At 42.2% G+C, this 18,587-nt stretch overlaps 1 protein-coding gene across 3 annotated transcripts in view; it reads right to left on the bottom strand.

The window, feature by feature from the left end:
- The window catches only part of znrf3 (zinc and ring finger 3), a 233,834-nt gene extending 215,963 nt beyond the window's left edge, over positions 1–17,871 (bottom strand). Inside the window, exon 1 of one of the 3 annotated variants that reach the window (XM_048556634.2) lies at positions 17,350–17,871. In XM_048556634.2, coding sequence (XP_048412591.2) covers positions 17,350–17,553 — 204 coding nt within the window. In that variant the 5' untranslated portion in view covers positions 17,554–17,871. Of the gene's footprint in view, positions 1–5,273; positions 5,382–17,349 lie in introns of those variants that run through there. The other 2 variants (XM_048556635.2, XM_059655099.1) reach the window with 2 other exon arrangements.
- Between the last annotated feature and the right edge of the window lie 716 nt (positions 17,872–18,587).

Here is an 18,587-nt window from a genome sequence, read left to right as displayed (position 1 = left end):
ACCAACAGAAAGATTAGATGATTATTCAGGTTTATCACACAGATGCTCCTTATTATAGGTCCAGACTGTCGTTATTCTTTTTCCTTCAAGTACATTGAGTTTTTCATTTGTTATGAGAAATCTCATGCTGTCTTTGCTGTACAAACTGGAACATCAGTCACTTTAAAACCCTTTGGATACTAAAGGACTTCTGTCATGATTTCAAAGCCATCCGGGGCAAGGGCTTTCTGTTTGGTATCCAGTGATGTTCAAAAGTAGAACTCAGGGGATAAACAGAAGTCTGTTGCCTCATAACATACACATGATTGTGTAAACATGTAAAGGAAAGAACTGCATTTTAATCGCAGCTTATCGCAAGTTCAGAATAGTATTTTACAACCCATGTAATAATTTTTGAATATAGCCATTCTTGCGACAGAAGCAAAAACCCTCGATTTAAAGACCAAAATAAGTGCATTTTTATTTTGTCTCTTTTGAACATAAAATAAGATCTTTGGATACAGTATACAAACATGGAGATACAACATGTGGTATGTGAGGCAAAACTGGGAGAGCAAAATGGAGATTTTCCTATGTTTCTATGGCCAAACCTATGGTTCCCAAAAGCTCTCCCCTTTCAGGATATCCTTCGTGTCATTTTTGTGAACTAGTCGACAGCGGATAGATTAGATTAATCAGGCAACAACTCCATTAATCCACTGAGGGGCAGCCAGGATTGCAATAGGCACACTAGACAAACAGTGGTCCATTTTTACATTTAGAAATTACAATGTTTCTGCAGTCATATGAATTAATTATTTTTATGAATGAGGTAAATAGATTCACATTAGGCAATTGAATCAAATGTAGATGAGAATGTGGAATTAAGAACACAGACCAAATAGCTATGATCTTAATAACTGCAGACCAGGCTTGAGTGACAGAATAGTCTACCTCTGCTCCAAATTCATCTGATCACATGGTGTTGGAGAGAGGGGAACGTTAACTAGAACATCACAAAGCTTCCCTTTTCTTTTGCCGATAGTTCTTTGAAATGCCTCGACCAACGGACAGAAATTCCTACACACTGCATTCCCTGGATACTATTGGAAGGTCAGCTTAGAATGTATCCTAAAATTAATGGGAGGGAGCTGGAAGCCACAATCTTCTGGCTCTGAGGTGAGAGTGCGAGCATCACATTGCTTTCAAAATAACAAACAAAATTCAACAATCGTAAAAGTACACAACAGGTCAGCAGCCATCAGAAAGAAAAAGACAGCATCCTTCCAGTCCAAGGTGTTGCAGTTGAGTTCATCTTTGGGGCACTATTTTCTCTCATGCCTGAAATTTTACCTGCCCTCCTTCAGCTGCTCATAATTCATTATTGTTGAGTTCAGTTTCACTCCAAAATGATTTTAACGGAAAGGGTTTGATTTATTTATCGACGTGCCAGAAACTAAAGACTTCAGACAAAATCTGTGCTGTTGCTTCAATCACTTATTTTATGGTTTCAAGATATCACGTAAAGGCTGTGCACATTGCAGCAGAACGAGAGGCAGATTTCTTACAGTGTAGCATAAAGTGGATGATTGCCTCCTTTTGTGGAAAGTGTCAGGTGTGAGGAGAAAACAGCCCGCTTACCCATTATTTACACATTAACACTTCCAAATTCAACACGAAAGAAGCCCTGATTGCCAGATTCACAGACCCACCTTAGATTAGTAACCAGATTACTGGAAAAGCACCTCCCTTAACCACACTCCAAATAGTCACTTTCCTATTCCTTGCAGGGCTTATTCTGGACACACTGTGCCTTTCCTTCATAAAGCTGAAGATGGTGCCAATACTGATCTCCCATTCAATTACCATAACTTCACAGCTCAAGGTTATTATCTTCATCAAATAGCACAGAACAGACAGGGAGAAGCCTCAAAGAGCTGCATACTTAAGCAACATGAAATTAATACAGCGAGGTGGAGCTATGCTCAAACGAGTGCCCTCTTCACTTGTTGGAATATATTTAGAGTCATAGAGCTGTACAGCATGGAAACATGTTAACATATTTAACACTGAAAACAAATTCTGGTCGCTATCACGTTGCTGTTTGTAGGATACAGCCGAGTACAAATTGACTGTGACGTTTCCTATGTTACAACAGTGACTAAACTTGAAGTCACCAACTTATCTGTACAGCATGTTCTGAGGTTACTGAATGCAAGCTCTTTCTCTTTCCTTTATTGACTTCACAAGCCCAGTACATTGGATCAATGGAAAGTTGAGAAATTACACAATCAACTTTTATTTAATGCAAGGTTTTGCAACATACAATTCTTAACATGCTGCTGTTGCCTCGGCAAGCAGGTGGTTAGCAGTGTTGTTTTTTCTAAAAGAAGGTTCTGTAAACAGGTGATGTGGGTTATTCCCAGTGAAGCGTTAAAACATTACAGCTGCACAACAGAGTAAGCACACAGCTCATCACAGCTCTGACTTTCCTCTATGTCTGGAAGAAAACAAGCACTTGCTTTTAAAATTCAAACACAAGGTGACTGCATTCAATGCATCTTACATCCATCATAGAAAAAAAATGCCTAAAAAGTCAACGAGTACATTGCTGCATTGGACTTAAGTTAAGAATTGCCCTGGTTACAAACACTGATTCTACACAGAGAGATGTCTTTGTTTACACTGAGTTCTGGCAGGGTCAGTCTGATCCAGAGTCCAAGCTACAGCCCAAAGAGACACTCCAGCTTTTCCAAACTGCCACTCAGAACACTTCAAAAGGCAGAATATATTTTTATCAAAGTATGGCTATGGGCAAAAAGTATGCAAAATAAACTGACCAGCTGTGTTTAAAGTGAGACACCCCACACAAAGACACAATTTCCTTGACCATTGTATTTTAGATTGATCGCACACACACACACAAATCTGGCAAAGTATTCCCTGTACTTCCCTGAACACACACACAAATCACAAAGTATTCCCTGTACTTCCCTGAACAGAACAAGGGATCAGATTAAACTGAATGTTTTCTCTCTCTCTCTCTCACACACACACACATGGATGTTTGAAAGAATTGTATTGAGTCATACATAAAGGTAGTGTCCTCTCTCCCATTTGTAACTCTGGCATTTTTATAATCCATTCCGTTCATAAAATGAGATTGCTGTTGTCACCTTGAGTGTATTTTAGTCTCAGAGCCACTGACTTTCTGCAAATGGAGCATTAAGCTCCTTTCTCCCTTTTCTATTCATTGCTAATGCTTGCCAGTTCTGATCAAAGACGAGCAAACTGAAATGTTAACTCAGTTTCTCTTTTCACAGATTCTCAATAAGTCTGGCAGCACCCAAGTCATTTTCCATTTCTTTTGTTTTATTTATCTTCTCCTGTCTGTACAGTGATGGAGTTTAATAATCAATCTTGAATTTCCAAATTGCATTGCAGCACAAAGCATTTTGTTGTGACCATCCTTAAGGAGGTAACAAATGTCAGTAATTTAGTGCTCCTAATCCAGTGCTTCAAGCTGTAATGTGTATGGTAATCTCTTTGAATTAAAAACTGACTGCATTTGTGTGGTTACAAGGAATCTGTACTCACGAGCAGTATAGGTGATGGTCACTCAAAACACATTTATTCCATAAAAATTGTGTAAGAGCTCAGAACATTGGTGAACGTGACACAGCAAGTGAGAATGGTGAGTTTCTGACCACATATCAAAACACCAAGGAACACTTAAACATGGATTGCAGACTGCCTCAACCATGCTGTCCCCTCTGAATCTAATATGCCCCTTCACTCACCTTGTAGTAGTCCAGAATACTAGGTGGTGAAAAATCAGATTGATTTTTTTTTTACACATTCTCATGTTTAAAGTTAAAATACATCTCCCGACCCCAGAAACCCCACAGATTCCATCTGCAGCAATTTACGGGGAATCAAATTAATCCCCAGTTAATGCCCAAGACCTGCATACAATTAAACACATTGAATATACAATTAACAACCATTTGTACTGCCTTCCAGTATGTGAAATTCATTTTCCCAGTTCAAACGGGGAAGACATCAACTGGGTAACACTTCAATGAAATGTCATGAGTGGTAGATCGCCAATCACAGTTTTTCGCAGAGCAGTCTCATCCTCCTGTATCCGACCAAGCAGTCTGCCGAGACTTCAGGTGGAAAAGGAACTGGATGGCACTCTCCTCTCCACTGGAACTATTTTGAAAGTTTGCCGGAGATTGTGTTGTTCCCACACATAAAACGTGGTTCCACAACAAAGTTATGGTAAAGTAGTTATGACATTGGCACAGAGCAAGTTGCCAGACCAATCCCAACCTGTGAATATGGATATCTGGTGAAAATTGGCCCCAGATGGGTTCTTATGCAGATTCACAACTATAGGAGGCAAGAGGTGGCAGATGGTGCCCATGCAGCTCGAACTAGCCCCTCTGGAACAAGAGGAACTGAGCTGGAGCCTCAGGAACAGTTGCCCACTCAATCGCTTGTGTCCTCTCCACCAGGCTAGAAGATATGTTTATCAGGATGTGAGTTTGCTTGCTGAGCTGGAAGGTTCGTTTTCAGACGTTTCGTCACCATTCTAGGTAACATCATCAGTGAGCCTCCAATGAAGCGCTGGTGTTATGTCCCGCTTTCTATTTATCTGGTTAGGTTTCCTTGGGTTGGAGCTTCGTCGGAGGCTCACTGATGATGTTACCTAGAATGGTGACGAAACGTCTGAAAACGAACCTTCCAGCTCAGCGAGCAAACTCACATCCAGAACCTCAACCTGAGCTACAAATCTTCTCAAAACTCGCTAATATGTTTATCAACCCCATTCTCCTGCCTTCTCCCCATAATCCTTGATCCCCTTAGTAATCAAGAATCCCTCTTTTTTCAAAACACATTCAATGATTTAGTCTCCACAGCATTCAGATTCACTATCTTCTGGTGAAGAAATTCCTCATCTCAGTTCTAAAGGGTTGTCCCTTCACTCTGCATCTATGCCCTCAGGTCGTAGTCTCTCCTACTACTCAAACATCTTCTCCATACTCACTGTATCCAGGCCCCAACGCGATTGTTCTTGTCATATTTAGCAGCCTTCTAGAAATCCAAAGAGATCACATCAATTGGCTCTCTTTGGTCTAACTTTCCCATTACTTCAACACAAAAAATTCCAACAGATTTGTCAGGCCTGATCTCCCCTTGATTAGGCTGTGCAGGCTCAGTTTTATTTTACCAAGCACTTCCAAGTACTCCACAATCTCATCCTTAATAATGGACTCTTAAGTTCTTACCAATGACTGAGCTCAGGCTAATCGGCCTATAATTTCCTGTCTTTTGCCTCTCTCCCTTCTTAAACAGGGTGTAACTTTAGCCATTTTCCAGTCTTCTGGGACCCTCTGCAACTCCAGTGATTTCCAAATTGTCACCATCAATGCTTCTATAAGTCTCCTCAGCTATCACCTTCAGACCTCTAGAGCGTAGCCCATCTGTTCCAACTCCAGGCCTTTCATCTTCCCCAGCATCTTCTCCTTAGTGATGGTCATTACATTTACGTCCGCCCCCGGGTCTCTTGAAATTCTAGTACAGACAGGGAGAGGCAATGACACCCGATCAAAAACTTCCTCAGCATTAGGGAACAGGGCATTTCCATTCAAATATGATAATGCCAAGTAAGTGAGCCTGGATACGACATTAACAGGGAGCAGCAGAACACAAGATGCAGCCTTCCTTTCCTTCCCCTGTCTCAAAAGAAAATATGTTAGCTCTGCTAAAGAGACATCGACACTAATCTTTTCTGATCACTGGAGATTTTCTGCCATAAACGTCTATTCCCTTTAAAAAGGAGCTCCGATTTCTCAGCTGTCGCTACCGATCCTTCCCCAGTTTTGCTAATCTGAACAGAAGGTGAATTCAATTAAAAAACTTTTGCAAGGGAAAGAAGTAGCCCACAGAACTGGAACCACCTGCATTTCACTCTCTGATGAGATCACCTTACAGTCCCACCACCATTCCATTCTGCAGGACACGTAGCACTCCAAAACCCTGTATGCACTGAAGACTTTGTGCCAAGGTAAATCTGGTATAGTTTACTCCAGGTACCGTCAAGATAAGGATCAAAGCTGCTCCATTTACACTACAAACACTGTGCAGCAAGAGGAGATAAAGAAAACTGCTGAACAGGCTGTCTGCAAGCATGGTAGACCGCAGCAACGAAATGACCATGGCAAACTGCATTTAACTAGCACCTCAATGTCAGAAACTGACTCTAGGCACTCTGCAGAAGTATTATCAAAGTTTAACACTGAGGACATATCAAGAGAGATAACCAAAAAGTTAAATCAACAATGTAGACTTCAAAAAAATTTTTAAAAGGAGGGTTCAGAAGGATTTTGAGAGCTTAGGACACAGATGTAATGGGGGATTCTGAGCACAGTCAAAGACTGCAATAATAAACAAAAGAACAATACATTGTCTTTCCTTCTGCTTCCCTTCTCCAGCCTGCAAAGACCAATACTGCGGTGTGTGATTGTGGTGGATAGGCCGCCCCTGTTTTCTCTTCAAAAGATGCACCCCCCCACCCCCCGACTACATTTACAGGCAGCCAATAGGTTGCCTGCAAGCCTGGTGCCCTGTTTCTGGCAGGTGAAAAGACAAGAGCTCCTTGCCAATGTTAAGCCAGAGAACATTACTTGGCAGCATTCCTGTGGGAAATTTGGTTTCCTATAGTTGTTGCTCTGGGAAGCGGTGTATAGGTGGATAATGTCAAATGCACCTGCAGCAAAGAAACGTAATCCAAGAAATACTCCCTCTGGATTTCATAAACAAGGCAGTGTTTGGCAAATGAGAGAAAAGACAGGCATGCAAACGGAGAAAACACGGTGTACACACAGGTTAGTGAACCACAGTGTGTGGAAATGCTTTTCTCTCCTCAATAAAATCATGTTCAACGTAAATGTGGTCAGTGAGATCAGTTACTGGACAAGTTACAGAAAACCCACATACATTCTGTACACAAGTAAGTTTAATTAGGATCAGTGCCCAACTTTCCTCTGTAAAGTGTTGCCCTTAACAAGTAGTTGTAGTGTTATTCAGAGCCTGAAACTTACCATTTTGTAGTCCACTGGGCTACTGCTTTTGAGTTAAAAGCCAGTCTTGTTTAACATTTCCTTCTTCCTTCCCTTTTGCTGAAACTTGAGAAAGCAAGTTTGAGGAATTGAACAATTAATTAATCTCCACTGCGATGATGGCATAACACTGAAGGAATGCCTCACTTTCAGAAATGCTTTCCTACAGATGAGATCTTAAACTGACACAGTCCCACAACCTGGTCAGTTGACACTTTTCAGAGATCAGCTCTGCCTGGTCTCCTGGACACTATCTACTTCTCAACTTACACTGTCAAAAGCACAGGTACTGAATAATGGTGACTGCATCCCTAATGGTGGGATCTCTATGTTCGAACTGGTTTCTGTCTTTTCCCGCTTAACAAATGGGACCACGCTGATGAACAGCACGTAAGGAACTGAAGTTTGCTTTTCTAAAGGACTTCCATCTCCAGTCTTTCAATTCGAATTTTGGGGTCTGGCATGTGTGCACTAATTGCCGGGTTGCAGTGAAATCAGGCACAGCGAAACCAGGTTGAACCTTATTTTATAAGGTGGGGTGGGTATTGGTGATAGTCACATTCAGCTGCATTACAAGAACTGGTACTCGGATGCTAGACCCTCGGATCTGAATTTGAAAGATCATTCAAGACAATAAGCAGCTTTTGAATGCCAGGACCATCAATTCACAACGGGTGGGCCCTGCAGTTAGTGAAGTGCTTTAATTATTAGCCGAATCTGAATATAAATTCCTCAAGGGTGACTGATTTAAGCAGCTTCTACTCTATATAAATCAGATTAAAATGAGTACTTATTATGAAGTCTCTCTAAAGTGCTCTGTACATTTCTCCAGCCTCCAGCTGAACGTGAATAACAGGGATGCTCTCAGATTTGGTCACTGGGTCTTAACAGTTTGCTCCAAGCTGGATTAATGCTTAGGTGTCACAACAAGGGCAGTTAGGGGCAGGTAACAAATGCTGGTCTTCCCAGCAAAGGCCACATGGTCGCATACTAACCCATGGGTGAAAACATGAATTTTGGCTGCCGGTGCAATTGGGTCAGAGATGCCTCTTGCAGTCAAATGGCTCAGCGCCCAGGGCTGCACATGAGTAATCAGCACCTCGGCAAGCCACTGAACGCGCATTTGAAGCTGTGCACCAGGTGTGAATTGAAGGCAGGAAAGCAAGAAAGTTTATGACAAGAGAGGCTTCCGCTTATGTTAATACCATGTTTTTTTTATCCACCAACTATCTCCTGGAGCTGCTGATTTATATTGGATTATAATCATCCTCAGACATTTACCCCTGAACTTCGAATATATCAGCCAAGCAGCTGATTTTTCCCACCTCTTTCTGAAGGAAAGTGCACTGATTTTCAACCAGCAGTTTCAAGAATCTCCTGCTCATACTCAGAAGCACTACCCAGAGTCAATTTTGCATTTATTTTGCGGCAGATTTTCCACGTACGTCAATCTCCCACTGACAAGGTGTAGATTCCTCACCTTGGTCAGTGGAACAGTCACTGTTGTATTACCCACATCCATGTGTCAGGATATTCCACCGTTTCTGGTCCCACCACACACCCAGTCCTCTCACCCGCTATACGACCAAGCAACCCCTGCTGGAAATCGAGGGATAATTTTGTCGCCTCCCCTCATCCGGGAACTGAAATCCCTGCCACTCAGTCACTTTATTTTGTTGTCAAACCCCAGGCTTAACCTGGATACCCTAGAACACTGCTGCGTGCAAGCCAGGAACAAATCACTGGAACAGTGAAGTTTAGTTTGAACACTGTATTAGTTATAAAAAAGTGTAAGCGATGAATAGAAACATGGATCATATAGGACCATTGATGGCAGGCATCCGGAGATCTTCAGGAATATTCAGGAGTTTACTCCCACCCAAGCCTACCTACGCAGGGCTGGAACCATGAAGTTTCACACAAACTGAATCTTAGGGATTTTGAGATATTCCTCTAGTTCTTGGCTGGAGGGACAGATTAAAAAATGCAAGCAAATTGGTCCCTTCTGGGAACGCGAGAAGCCACAGGTATGTCAACAGAATCATTTAACAAGAAACCGTAGATGTACCACCCTAGTTCAAAAGGAGGGCACACACTTCATTCCAGTGCTTGGGAAAACAAAACAGAGGAACAGCGATACAGACACTCGTGTAAATATTTCAAAAGCTCATCAAAAGTTGATCCTGCTAAGTTACAATGTTGTCACATGGGCACAGCCAACCTCAAGCAATGCAAGCTCAAACACGGACTCCAAAGCACCACAAATCCTTATCAAATTTAAAAATGTCAAACTGCACCCTCACTCTCAAAAAAAGTGTTAGTTTACTTTTAAAACAAAAAGGTGAGAAGGATTAAGCAGAAGCAACATCTAATTTGCACTGACAGCAATTTTTAACCTTGCAAACGTCCTCAGGTCACAAACCATTGACGGCGACCGAGTTGCGCGCGCTGCAATCAGGCCAGGTCAACAACTGCTACGAAGAATAAAATCACTACCTTTGGGAAACATAGCATTGCTTGGTTGCTGCAAATCAGAACCCACTCCCAGTGCATGAGGAGCTGACTGCCCTCCAATATTCTTCAGTCTAGAAGTGACGACTGGCCTTTGAAGCTTAAAAAAAACCACTGCTCCGCGCCCCCCCCCCCTTCCACTGTCCCTCACATAGGCCACTCTAACATCCCCTTTCTGCCCAATAATGGCCGTGACACTTATCCTTCTCTTCATTTATGCTCTCTAAACAACTGCAATATATTGTCATGTGGCACCTTTAGCAGAATGCAAGTGTCCCAGGAGGGTGCAGATGTCTGTGTGCAACTTCCACTAGGATGATTCGATCGTTACCATGAACAGAAATAAACTAAATTGACTCTATGCACACAGAGGAACAAACCAAGTACTCTCCTGGTCTACATGCTGCAATACCAAACTGTAGCCTTTGTAGAATTTACTGTTTTCAAGAAAGTTACATTTATAAATACTTCTTTAAACACTATAATCCATTTTCCAGTAATGGAGCAATAGAACAGTACAGAAACTGGGGCTAAGCACGAGTCTTTAGCAAACCACAGACAAAACTTGAATTTCTATCTTCAGCTCAAACATCACAAATCAACCAGACTACTTTGGCCGATTAACTTGGGTATCCCACTCAACTTCTAGTACTTTTTGAAAGGATATTTTAATATTAATCTATATAATAAATTCACAGACATATGGTACAGATACTGGAGGAGAAAAGGGCTACAAAATTACCAGGAAATACTTGGCTCTCAATTTCTCTCCATTTGTGAAGTATATGAAATCAAACTTCCAGTGGTAATTCCCCACTGGGAATTTGATCTGTGCGCTCCGGATGTAAAATGAAACTAAACTATCTGCTCAAAATGTCCTTTGTCTCTGTTGAGTTAGTTGGTCTGTGTGTGCCAGGTCAGTGTTACAATTACTGCAGTTGTCCTAGATGTCTCATTAACAGCAAGGTTGAGAAGAAGGAAGAGCAACTGAGGACTTCAACCATGCTGGGATTGTGTTGGAATATGCCAACCTGCCCTGGATTTGGGCAAAAACACAGCTAAACCTGTGCTTCCAAAGGTCAAGGGATTAGCTGATACACTCAGCATCATAGTTAAAACCAAGCCGCTTGGGTGAATGGAACACCATGAATCGAGAACTTCTAAAGAAGGGGAATAAGATAAAAAGGTCACCATAGTCCCAGGGGATCACAGTCCTGTTCTCTCATAACATCAAGAGAACTGGTGATGGTTTAACCTGAGGGTCATCACACTTCAGTTGAGGGAAGAGGTTGAGAAGGATAATCCTTCATGGTCACCTCATCCAGTGTGAGCCGATGCTGTCGGCATCACTTTGCATTGCAAACTAGCCATCCAACCAACTGAGCTAACCAATAACACACATTAGGGAAGGAAATCTGCCATTCTTACCCAGTCTGGCCTTCGTTTAACTCTAGAACCGCAACAACATGGTGATGGAATCATGGAATTTACAGTATAGGAATCCATTTGACCTGTCGTGTCAGTGCTGGCTCCTGAAACAGCTCCCCAGCTAGCCCCATTCTCCACTCTCTCTCTGTAGCTCTCGAAATTCATCAATTTCAAATATATATCCAGTTCTCTTTTGAAACCTCATATGGAATCTGCCTCCATCATTCTCCCAGACAGCACTAAATCCTAACAACTCTTAATAATGAAGCTTCTTCACACCTCACTCCTAGCTCTCTTGCTGAGTCTTGAAATTGTGACCCTCAGTACTAGTTGGTATGTCAGTAAATAACAGAATATCCTTTCTACCCTGTTAAAATTGTTCATAACTTTGAACACCTCAATAAGGTCATCTCATGATCTTCACTGCTCCAAGGAGAATAAGCCCAATTTCTTAAATCTTTCCTTGTATCCAAAATCATTCATCTTGGTATCATTCTAATAAATCTCCTTTGCAGGACTTTAACATCCTTCCTAAAGTCAGGTGCCCAGAACTGAACACAATGCTTGCAATGTGGTCCAATGATTTGTACAGATGTAGCATTGCTTCCTAACTTTTATACTCTATGCTTTTATTTATAAACTCAAGAATCCTATAAGTCTTCCTCACAGGTGTTTCAACTTGCCTGGCCACCTTCAGAGCATTATGCACATGAGCCTTGTGCTCCCTCTGCTCCTGTACTTCTCCCAAAATTGTACCATTGAGCATATAATGTTTTTCCATGTTTCCTCTACCAAAATACATTGCTCCTCATTTCTCTGCATCAAAATTAGTTTGCCAGGTGTCTGCCCATTTGGCCAACTTGTTAATGCCTCAACATTCACACTTAACTGCCCACAGAAATGGCCTAGAGAGTCAAACAGCTTAAGGGCAACTCGCAATGGGCCACAATTTCCAGCGCCACACACATCCCATGTAAAAATTTTAGAACAATGCCTAAATTGGAAGAACACAGAGTTCTGAAGGTTGTAGAGCTAGAGAAAGTTACAGCAGTATATTAGAAGCTTAGAATGCAAATGTCAGACACTTCAGAAGTGGTCAGATACGAACTGGCAAATGATGTTCATCCTTTCTTGAGAACTGGGCCTAACAAACTTCGTTTCTGGCCTCAGGAAATAAAAAGTAATCAAATAATGGAAAAAAAGCAAACAGCAATTTATAAACGGAAATTACATGGAACAATCAATTTGCAACTAACTAGCAGGTTAGGCCACCTAACAAAATGCAGCCTTCAATGCTAAAACATTAATGTCTGAAAAATCCCAAAATTACTTTGTGAAATAAAACTACATTCGCAAAGCACTCCTGAAGTGTATGAGCACACTGTAATGTGACACTTCATTAGAGCAGGCATGCAATATCTATGGCCCTGTGAGTGTGCAGATACTTACACCTCAAAAAAATAACTTTACATACAAAAGACTTTTGAAAGGTGTGCACTGAAATGTAAAAACTTCAGGCCGAAACTGCCCCTTCCTTCTCCCACCCCCATTAAAAATGGTATGCTGAAAGAGCGAGAGAAAAAGGACATATACACATAGGATTTCCGAGGCTCCCCCTCAGAAAGGGAATCGAATGTTTTGGAGAGAGATGCAAATTATTACCCAACAAAGCCAGCTGAAGGTGGAGAGATAGCAATCTAAAGAGTGCTTCAAAGAAAACTAAAAGAACAGAAGTTGAAAGGGTTTCGTCCAAGTATAAATGCAGCTATTGTTGGCTGATAACTAGAGCTGGCCAGCTCATGAATACTGTACTGTCACTTACATGATCACATTTCCCACATGTCTCTGCACAACAGGTTACTATGGTCAAATTGAACCCATTGAATTTTCCCATTACATATGATTTGTTGTAGTGAGATTGAATGAATCCATACCTCCAAAACCAAGTTTAAGGAAGAAAGTGGGAAGGGAATATTAAAAAGGCAGAGTTTAAGCTATTAAAAAATGCATGCCAACCTTCTGGTTTAACTGAATTATTTTTAATACAGCTTAAATGTATACAGCTGGATGAAGATACAGTCAATCTGGATGATCATTAAAAATGAAATATTTGCCTTTATTTTAATTAGCCAAAAACCAGCTGCTAATACAGGCAATCAAACCCCTCATTGATCTTTTGGAATCAATATGCTTTGGAGGTACAGGACAAGGTGGTTCTCAGGCTGAGGTTGGTCTTCTGAACAGGCAGCAAACAGAAGGATCTGCATGCTATATTATTTTTGTAACACAGTTGTCTTTCTAAGATGGAACAGGAATGGTGTAGCCTCATTATGTGTTTCCCTACTGGCACTGTATCTGCTTCAATGCAGCTATAGTGAGTCCTCATTTAAAGTCACCCTGTTTAACATCGTTTCACTTTAGCATCAGCAAGCGAACAGGTCTATAATTTCATTCAACATCACAAGGTTCACTTTAGCATTGCTTCCTGCACAACCTAACCAGTTCTCACACATCCCTCAATCTCTGACTTGTGGCCTTTTCTCCTCCACGATCTGCACGTTTCAGCCTCTCCCCACTCTGCAAACTCCAGTTATGATATTTTCCCTGGTTTCTGACCTCCAAGTTGCAGGTTCTTCCCCTTCCCAACTCACATTATGCATGGTTTCTTTGATCTGGACTCTTGTTCAAGGTTCAAATTTAATCAGAATCTGGAGCTCCAATATCACAAAAAGGCAAGTTGCCATTTTTGTGGAGTGTTGGGGTTTTTACAAATCCACATTTTTTAAAAAAAATCTAACTTTCAAAGCAGCAATTTGGAAGGCAGGGAGTGGAACCAGGACTACAACTCAGAATATTAATGGGTGAGGCCATGTTATAATTTAGAATGGGGAAGGGGCTGGAGAAAGAGACAATGGTAGAGAAAGAGCCCACAACTCAAAGTCAAGCAAGGAGAAAGAAATCACAGCCAGGAGCTTTGAGGAGTGAAGAGGGTAAGCAATAATAGGGAGGATCAGCGAAGCGGGAGTTTACAGAAGCATGAATGCCATGGAGAAGGAAGTACCAGTACTCTAAGTATCTAGTTCCATTTTTTGCATCATATTTTTAAACTTGTTTATTTAAAAGCAGAAAATTAGATAAGTAAAACATTCTAACTTAGAGGATATGGTATTTTAATATGAGTATTATTTTCCTGATAAGCAAAGTCCTACAGAGCCTTTGACACCAAGCTTCATTTGTTGTGGTGCTCATGGTAAAAAACTTACTTTCAGAAAGAATGGACGAAATCCCACAGACTTTTCTAACTGTATAAACCATTTGTCGCCCACAATTCCTGTCCAATGAAATAATCTTCTATCTATATCTCCATTTTGTTCTGAGGAAGGGTCACCAGACCCATAACGTTAACTCTGATTTCTCTTCACAGATGTTGCCACACCTGTTGAGCTTTTCCAGCAATGTGTGTTTTTGTTTCTGATTTACAGTATCTGGGGTTCTTCAGTTTTTATTTAGCAGTACTTTGTGCTGTTCAATGATAATAACTTAAATCACTTAATCCTAAAATTAAAAAAAACATGGCAATAATGATTGGACAGAATAAATAAGTCAGAACTATTCATAATTGACTTAAACTGACAAAACTTGGGGGCAAAAAAATCTGCCACTCTTGGGCACAAACATTGTCAGAGCTCCAGTTCTTTGTCTAGTGAGATAGAATTTGATCAGAAAGTTTTGAATGAATTTACAGCCAGAGACCAAGGGGGGATTCTGCATTGCTAAATGCAAACATCCACTGCAAATCCTCCACCATAAGCAGAAGATTTAAGTGGCAGTAAATGACTGGATTATTCAAATAGATAACATATATTAAGCTTTAGGGTACTTAGATAGCGAACTGACCTTGAAAATTCCCCAGCTTCTAAGCCCTTGTACTTGATGCAGCGCACGTTTAGCAGTTAACAATTCAACTTTTATCTCGCAGTCAAATGCTTTTGAGAAAGATTTGGCACTGCCGTTTAATCATTCCAGCCATACACACTTCCCTCTTAGAGACTCTTCCCAGGGCTGAGGATTTCAACGTTCTTTTTTGAAATAAAAAGTCTATGACAACCCAACTGTGAAAAAAAAGTAACAAATGTCTCTTTTTTTTAAAAAAAAGAATGTTCTTGTGGATCAGATGGTGAGGAACTCTGCGGAGGGTTTTGTGTGTGTGTAAACCTAACTTTGATGTTTGAATTGGAATTACTTTGATGTGCGTCTAGACAAACCGGATTTAACTACAAGCTTTGAAGGCGAAGACAGCTTTAACGTCGCTATGACAGTTATTAAATCGTAGCCAGAAAGAGGGGGGGGGGCGGAATCTTTGAGCTCAGACACATTTTTCTGCACTCCCCCCCCCACCTCAAAAGTGAAAGGAAAATCCAAATCGGTTTATAACTTAAATCTCCCGCTGGTGTTAAAACGTGCTTGGCGATTTCAGGTCAGTTTCCCTGACTACCCGGGATCAAGTCAAGTCTTCTCCCCCAGTCGTTAGATTTACATGCGGCCTGTCTGAACAGCCAGAGAGAGAGATTTAATTAACTTTTTTTAAAAGAAAAAAAGAACAAAGTGTAAAGTGATTGGAGAGGACATCAGTAGTCGGTTCTGTACAAGACAGTTATCCTGTGGTAAGGTAAACTCTAACAGAACGCTTTAAAAGTGGGGCGGGGGGCGGGGAAGAGGTGAAGCTAGTGGTGTTTGGTCAAACTCTATATTTAACCATCTGCATTCATTACAGACAAAACAAAAATCAAACCAAAAGAAGAAGAAAAATGCAAATCAACAAAAGCAGCCCTTGCCAATTTTTTTTTGAGGGGGAAACGGTTTTAAAGAATCGATCAATAGGTGAGTTTCTCTCTCACACTCAGGCAGCTGAAACAAAGCACAAATAATTGTGTTTCTTCCCCATCTCGGGGTGGATTGGGTTACAGAGGAACTATAACATCCAGTGATGGGGTTTAGGAGACGGGAGGAACTCTGACCAATACTAGCTTCCCAATACCTAACTGGCTGGATTTTTTGAGGGGGTGGAATAATGGGATGAGAGAGTGAGGAATCTCAAGGCTGCACTTAGTTAAAACATTGGGGAAACCGTGGTACAGTACAGAGAGAGGCCAGGTTGCTCTCTCACTAACTCCCAGCCACCTCAACACATCAATGGGGGGGGGGGAGGAGGAGGAGGGGAAAGAAACTGATTTTTGGGAAGGACCTGCCCGGGTATGTTTTCGGATGCAGTTCGCTGGCCGTGATTTTGAAAACTTCAAACGAAGTGCCCGCTCAGAGAGGACAGACTAAAACTTTTAAAAATAAAAAAGGCGGGGTGGGGGCGGAATTCACCATCAGAATCAGCGCAGATCTGGGGGTGGGGTAAGAGATGGAACGGGGGTGGTGGAAAAAAAACGCTTGGGTTAATAATAGTTAAGTGGCCGTGTTAGCCGTTGTCATGGTAATCTGTTGCTGTGAATTAATGAAACAACACGCTCCCCTGCTCTGATCCAGGGAAGTCACCAATGGACGTGTTCAGGCAGCCGAGCTACCTCTAGCCCAGGAGTGTTCCTTCCTCCCATAGAAATGGGATTTGGAAGGGAGGGGATTGGTTGGGCATTGATTTTCTTTTTGATTAAGAATCTCGATAAAAAGGCACGAAAAAAAACAAATTCAAAAGAAAATAAAAAGTCCACCTGACGAGCTTACATCCGTGTCAACTCTGCGCCCTGTCCGCCACCCTCCCCCCAGCAAAACACGTGCATTCTGCAGCCGCAGCTGACTACAATGCTCAGGGCACCGAGCGATAAGGGACTGAAACAGCACGGATCCTTCCAAACAGAAATAAAACGGCAAAGCAACACATTGCATCCGAACTCAAACACAGCTCGTTGGGGGCAACTTTTCAGAACCCCATCAACCCACCCCCCCCCCCACTCCCCGTCCTAAACCACTGCATGCGAACTTTTTTTTATTGAAACAAAACGACAGGCTTTGTCCCATTCCAGTTGAGAGCCCAGACCTGTTAGGATAGGGACTGTTGACAGAGAGATCAATAAACTCCGGGGCAGCAGCGATAAACTGATGGATTTGAACCCCCGTTCACGCTAACTCCAGGCAGCGGCCAAGATCGGAGCCATTTTGTAGAGAACTTCACTCACAGCAACTAAACTTTTTCTTTAAATAAAATCTACAGGCTGCCTCGTATCTGTGTGTGTGTGTCCCCAAGTCCGTGTGGAAGAGGCACTTTGTTTCGTTGCTGTTATTCTTTAAATGGTTTTACCTGCACAATCTCTCCCTCGGCGCTGATGGTTGCTCCTGCCCGGGAGAAACGTCCTTGCAAATCGGTTGTGAAAGTTGTATATTCCCCATTGGGACTGGACTCGAACAGCACCACTTCCACAAAAGCAGTCTCCTTGGCACAGAGCGAGCCCAGCACGGCTAGCAACACTCCCAGCAGCAATCCCTCAGCACCCATCAACATCATCTCGCTGGCTGCAGCAAAGCCGATCGAGACATAATTTCTGATTAATTCAATCCTGGGCGAGTCTGGCTTTCCAAGGAGTCCCTGGGCTTGTTCCTCTTTTCACAAATACATATCCACCTAGATGTTGACTTCCTTTTCTTCGCCTACTGTTTAAAGTTTGGACAAAATCTTGGTGGCTAATGTCTCCTCGTCGCCTACACAGTGAGAGTTATCACCATGTCAAATGACATGGCTCTGAAATCCTCTCCCCACTTCTCACACACTCTCTCTCGGGCTCCGCAAGGCGGCACCCGGCTTTGATCCAGCACGTGATCCCAGGCAGGGTTATCCCCACCCACTAATCTTTCTGACCCCTTCACTTTTTTTTCCCTCTCTAACACGGCAGCAACTCTCAGCTATTCCGGCGTGGCTGTTTTGTTTAATCTCTCTCTCTCACGTTGTCTATTTAATTAGCACAGCGCGGAGTTTTCCTTCCCCAGCCAAAGCGTGAAGAGGGTGCATTCTTCATCTCAGGCCTTGCAAATTGCACAGCCCGGTTCAAAAACAAAACCTTTATAAAGCTCATCCTCGACGTTGCGTGCACACCTGAAGGGGGTCGGCGCCGTAAAGTCATTCCGGGCGGCCAGACCCAGCCGTGACTTACAAAAGGGAGGGCTCAGATCTGTGGCTTTACGGGGCAAATCGTTTCGGCGCTGTGGGAGATAGTTTGTACATACACGCAGGAGGGCGCGACTGGCCTTTTCCCTCGGCTAAATAGTTTTCAGAGTTTACTTTCAAAAGTGCCAAGTATGTAGCAGATTCAGGATCCTATTGGTGGCACGTTTTTGGTCAAAAATACACTTTGGTTGTAATATTTGGAGGAGAATCTTCCAAAAAAATTCAAGTCAAATACTGTCAGAAGTACAGTACAGTTCAACTTTTCCACGCGACATGTTGCTCTCCAAAGTGCCTCAATACCTTTGGACCACACAGAATATTTACTCTACACATTCCATGTTCCACACAGTTTCCTGCACCTCAGTGCGCTATGATTG

The sequence above is a fragment of the Stegostoma tigrinum genome, chromosome 26, assembly GCF_030684315.1.
Source record: "Stegostoma tigrinum isolate sSteTig4 chromosome 26, sSteTig4.hap1, whole genome shotgun sequence".
Taxonomy (NCBI): Eukaryota; Metazoa; Chordata; class Chondrichthyes; order Orectolobiformes; family Stegostomatidae; genus Stegostoma; species Stegostoma tigrinum.
The sequence above is the reverse complement of the archived record's forward strand: the minus strand, read 5'-3'. Positions and strand labels throughout refer to the sequence as shown.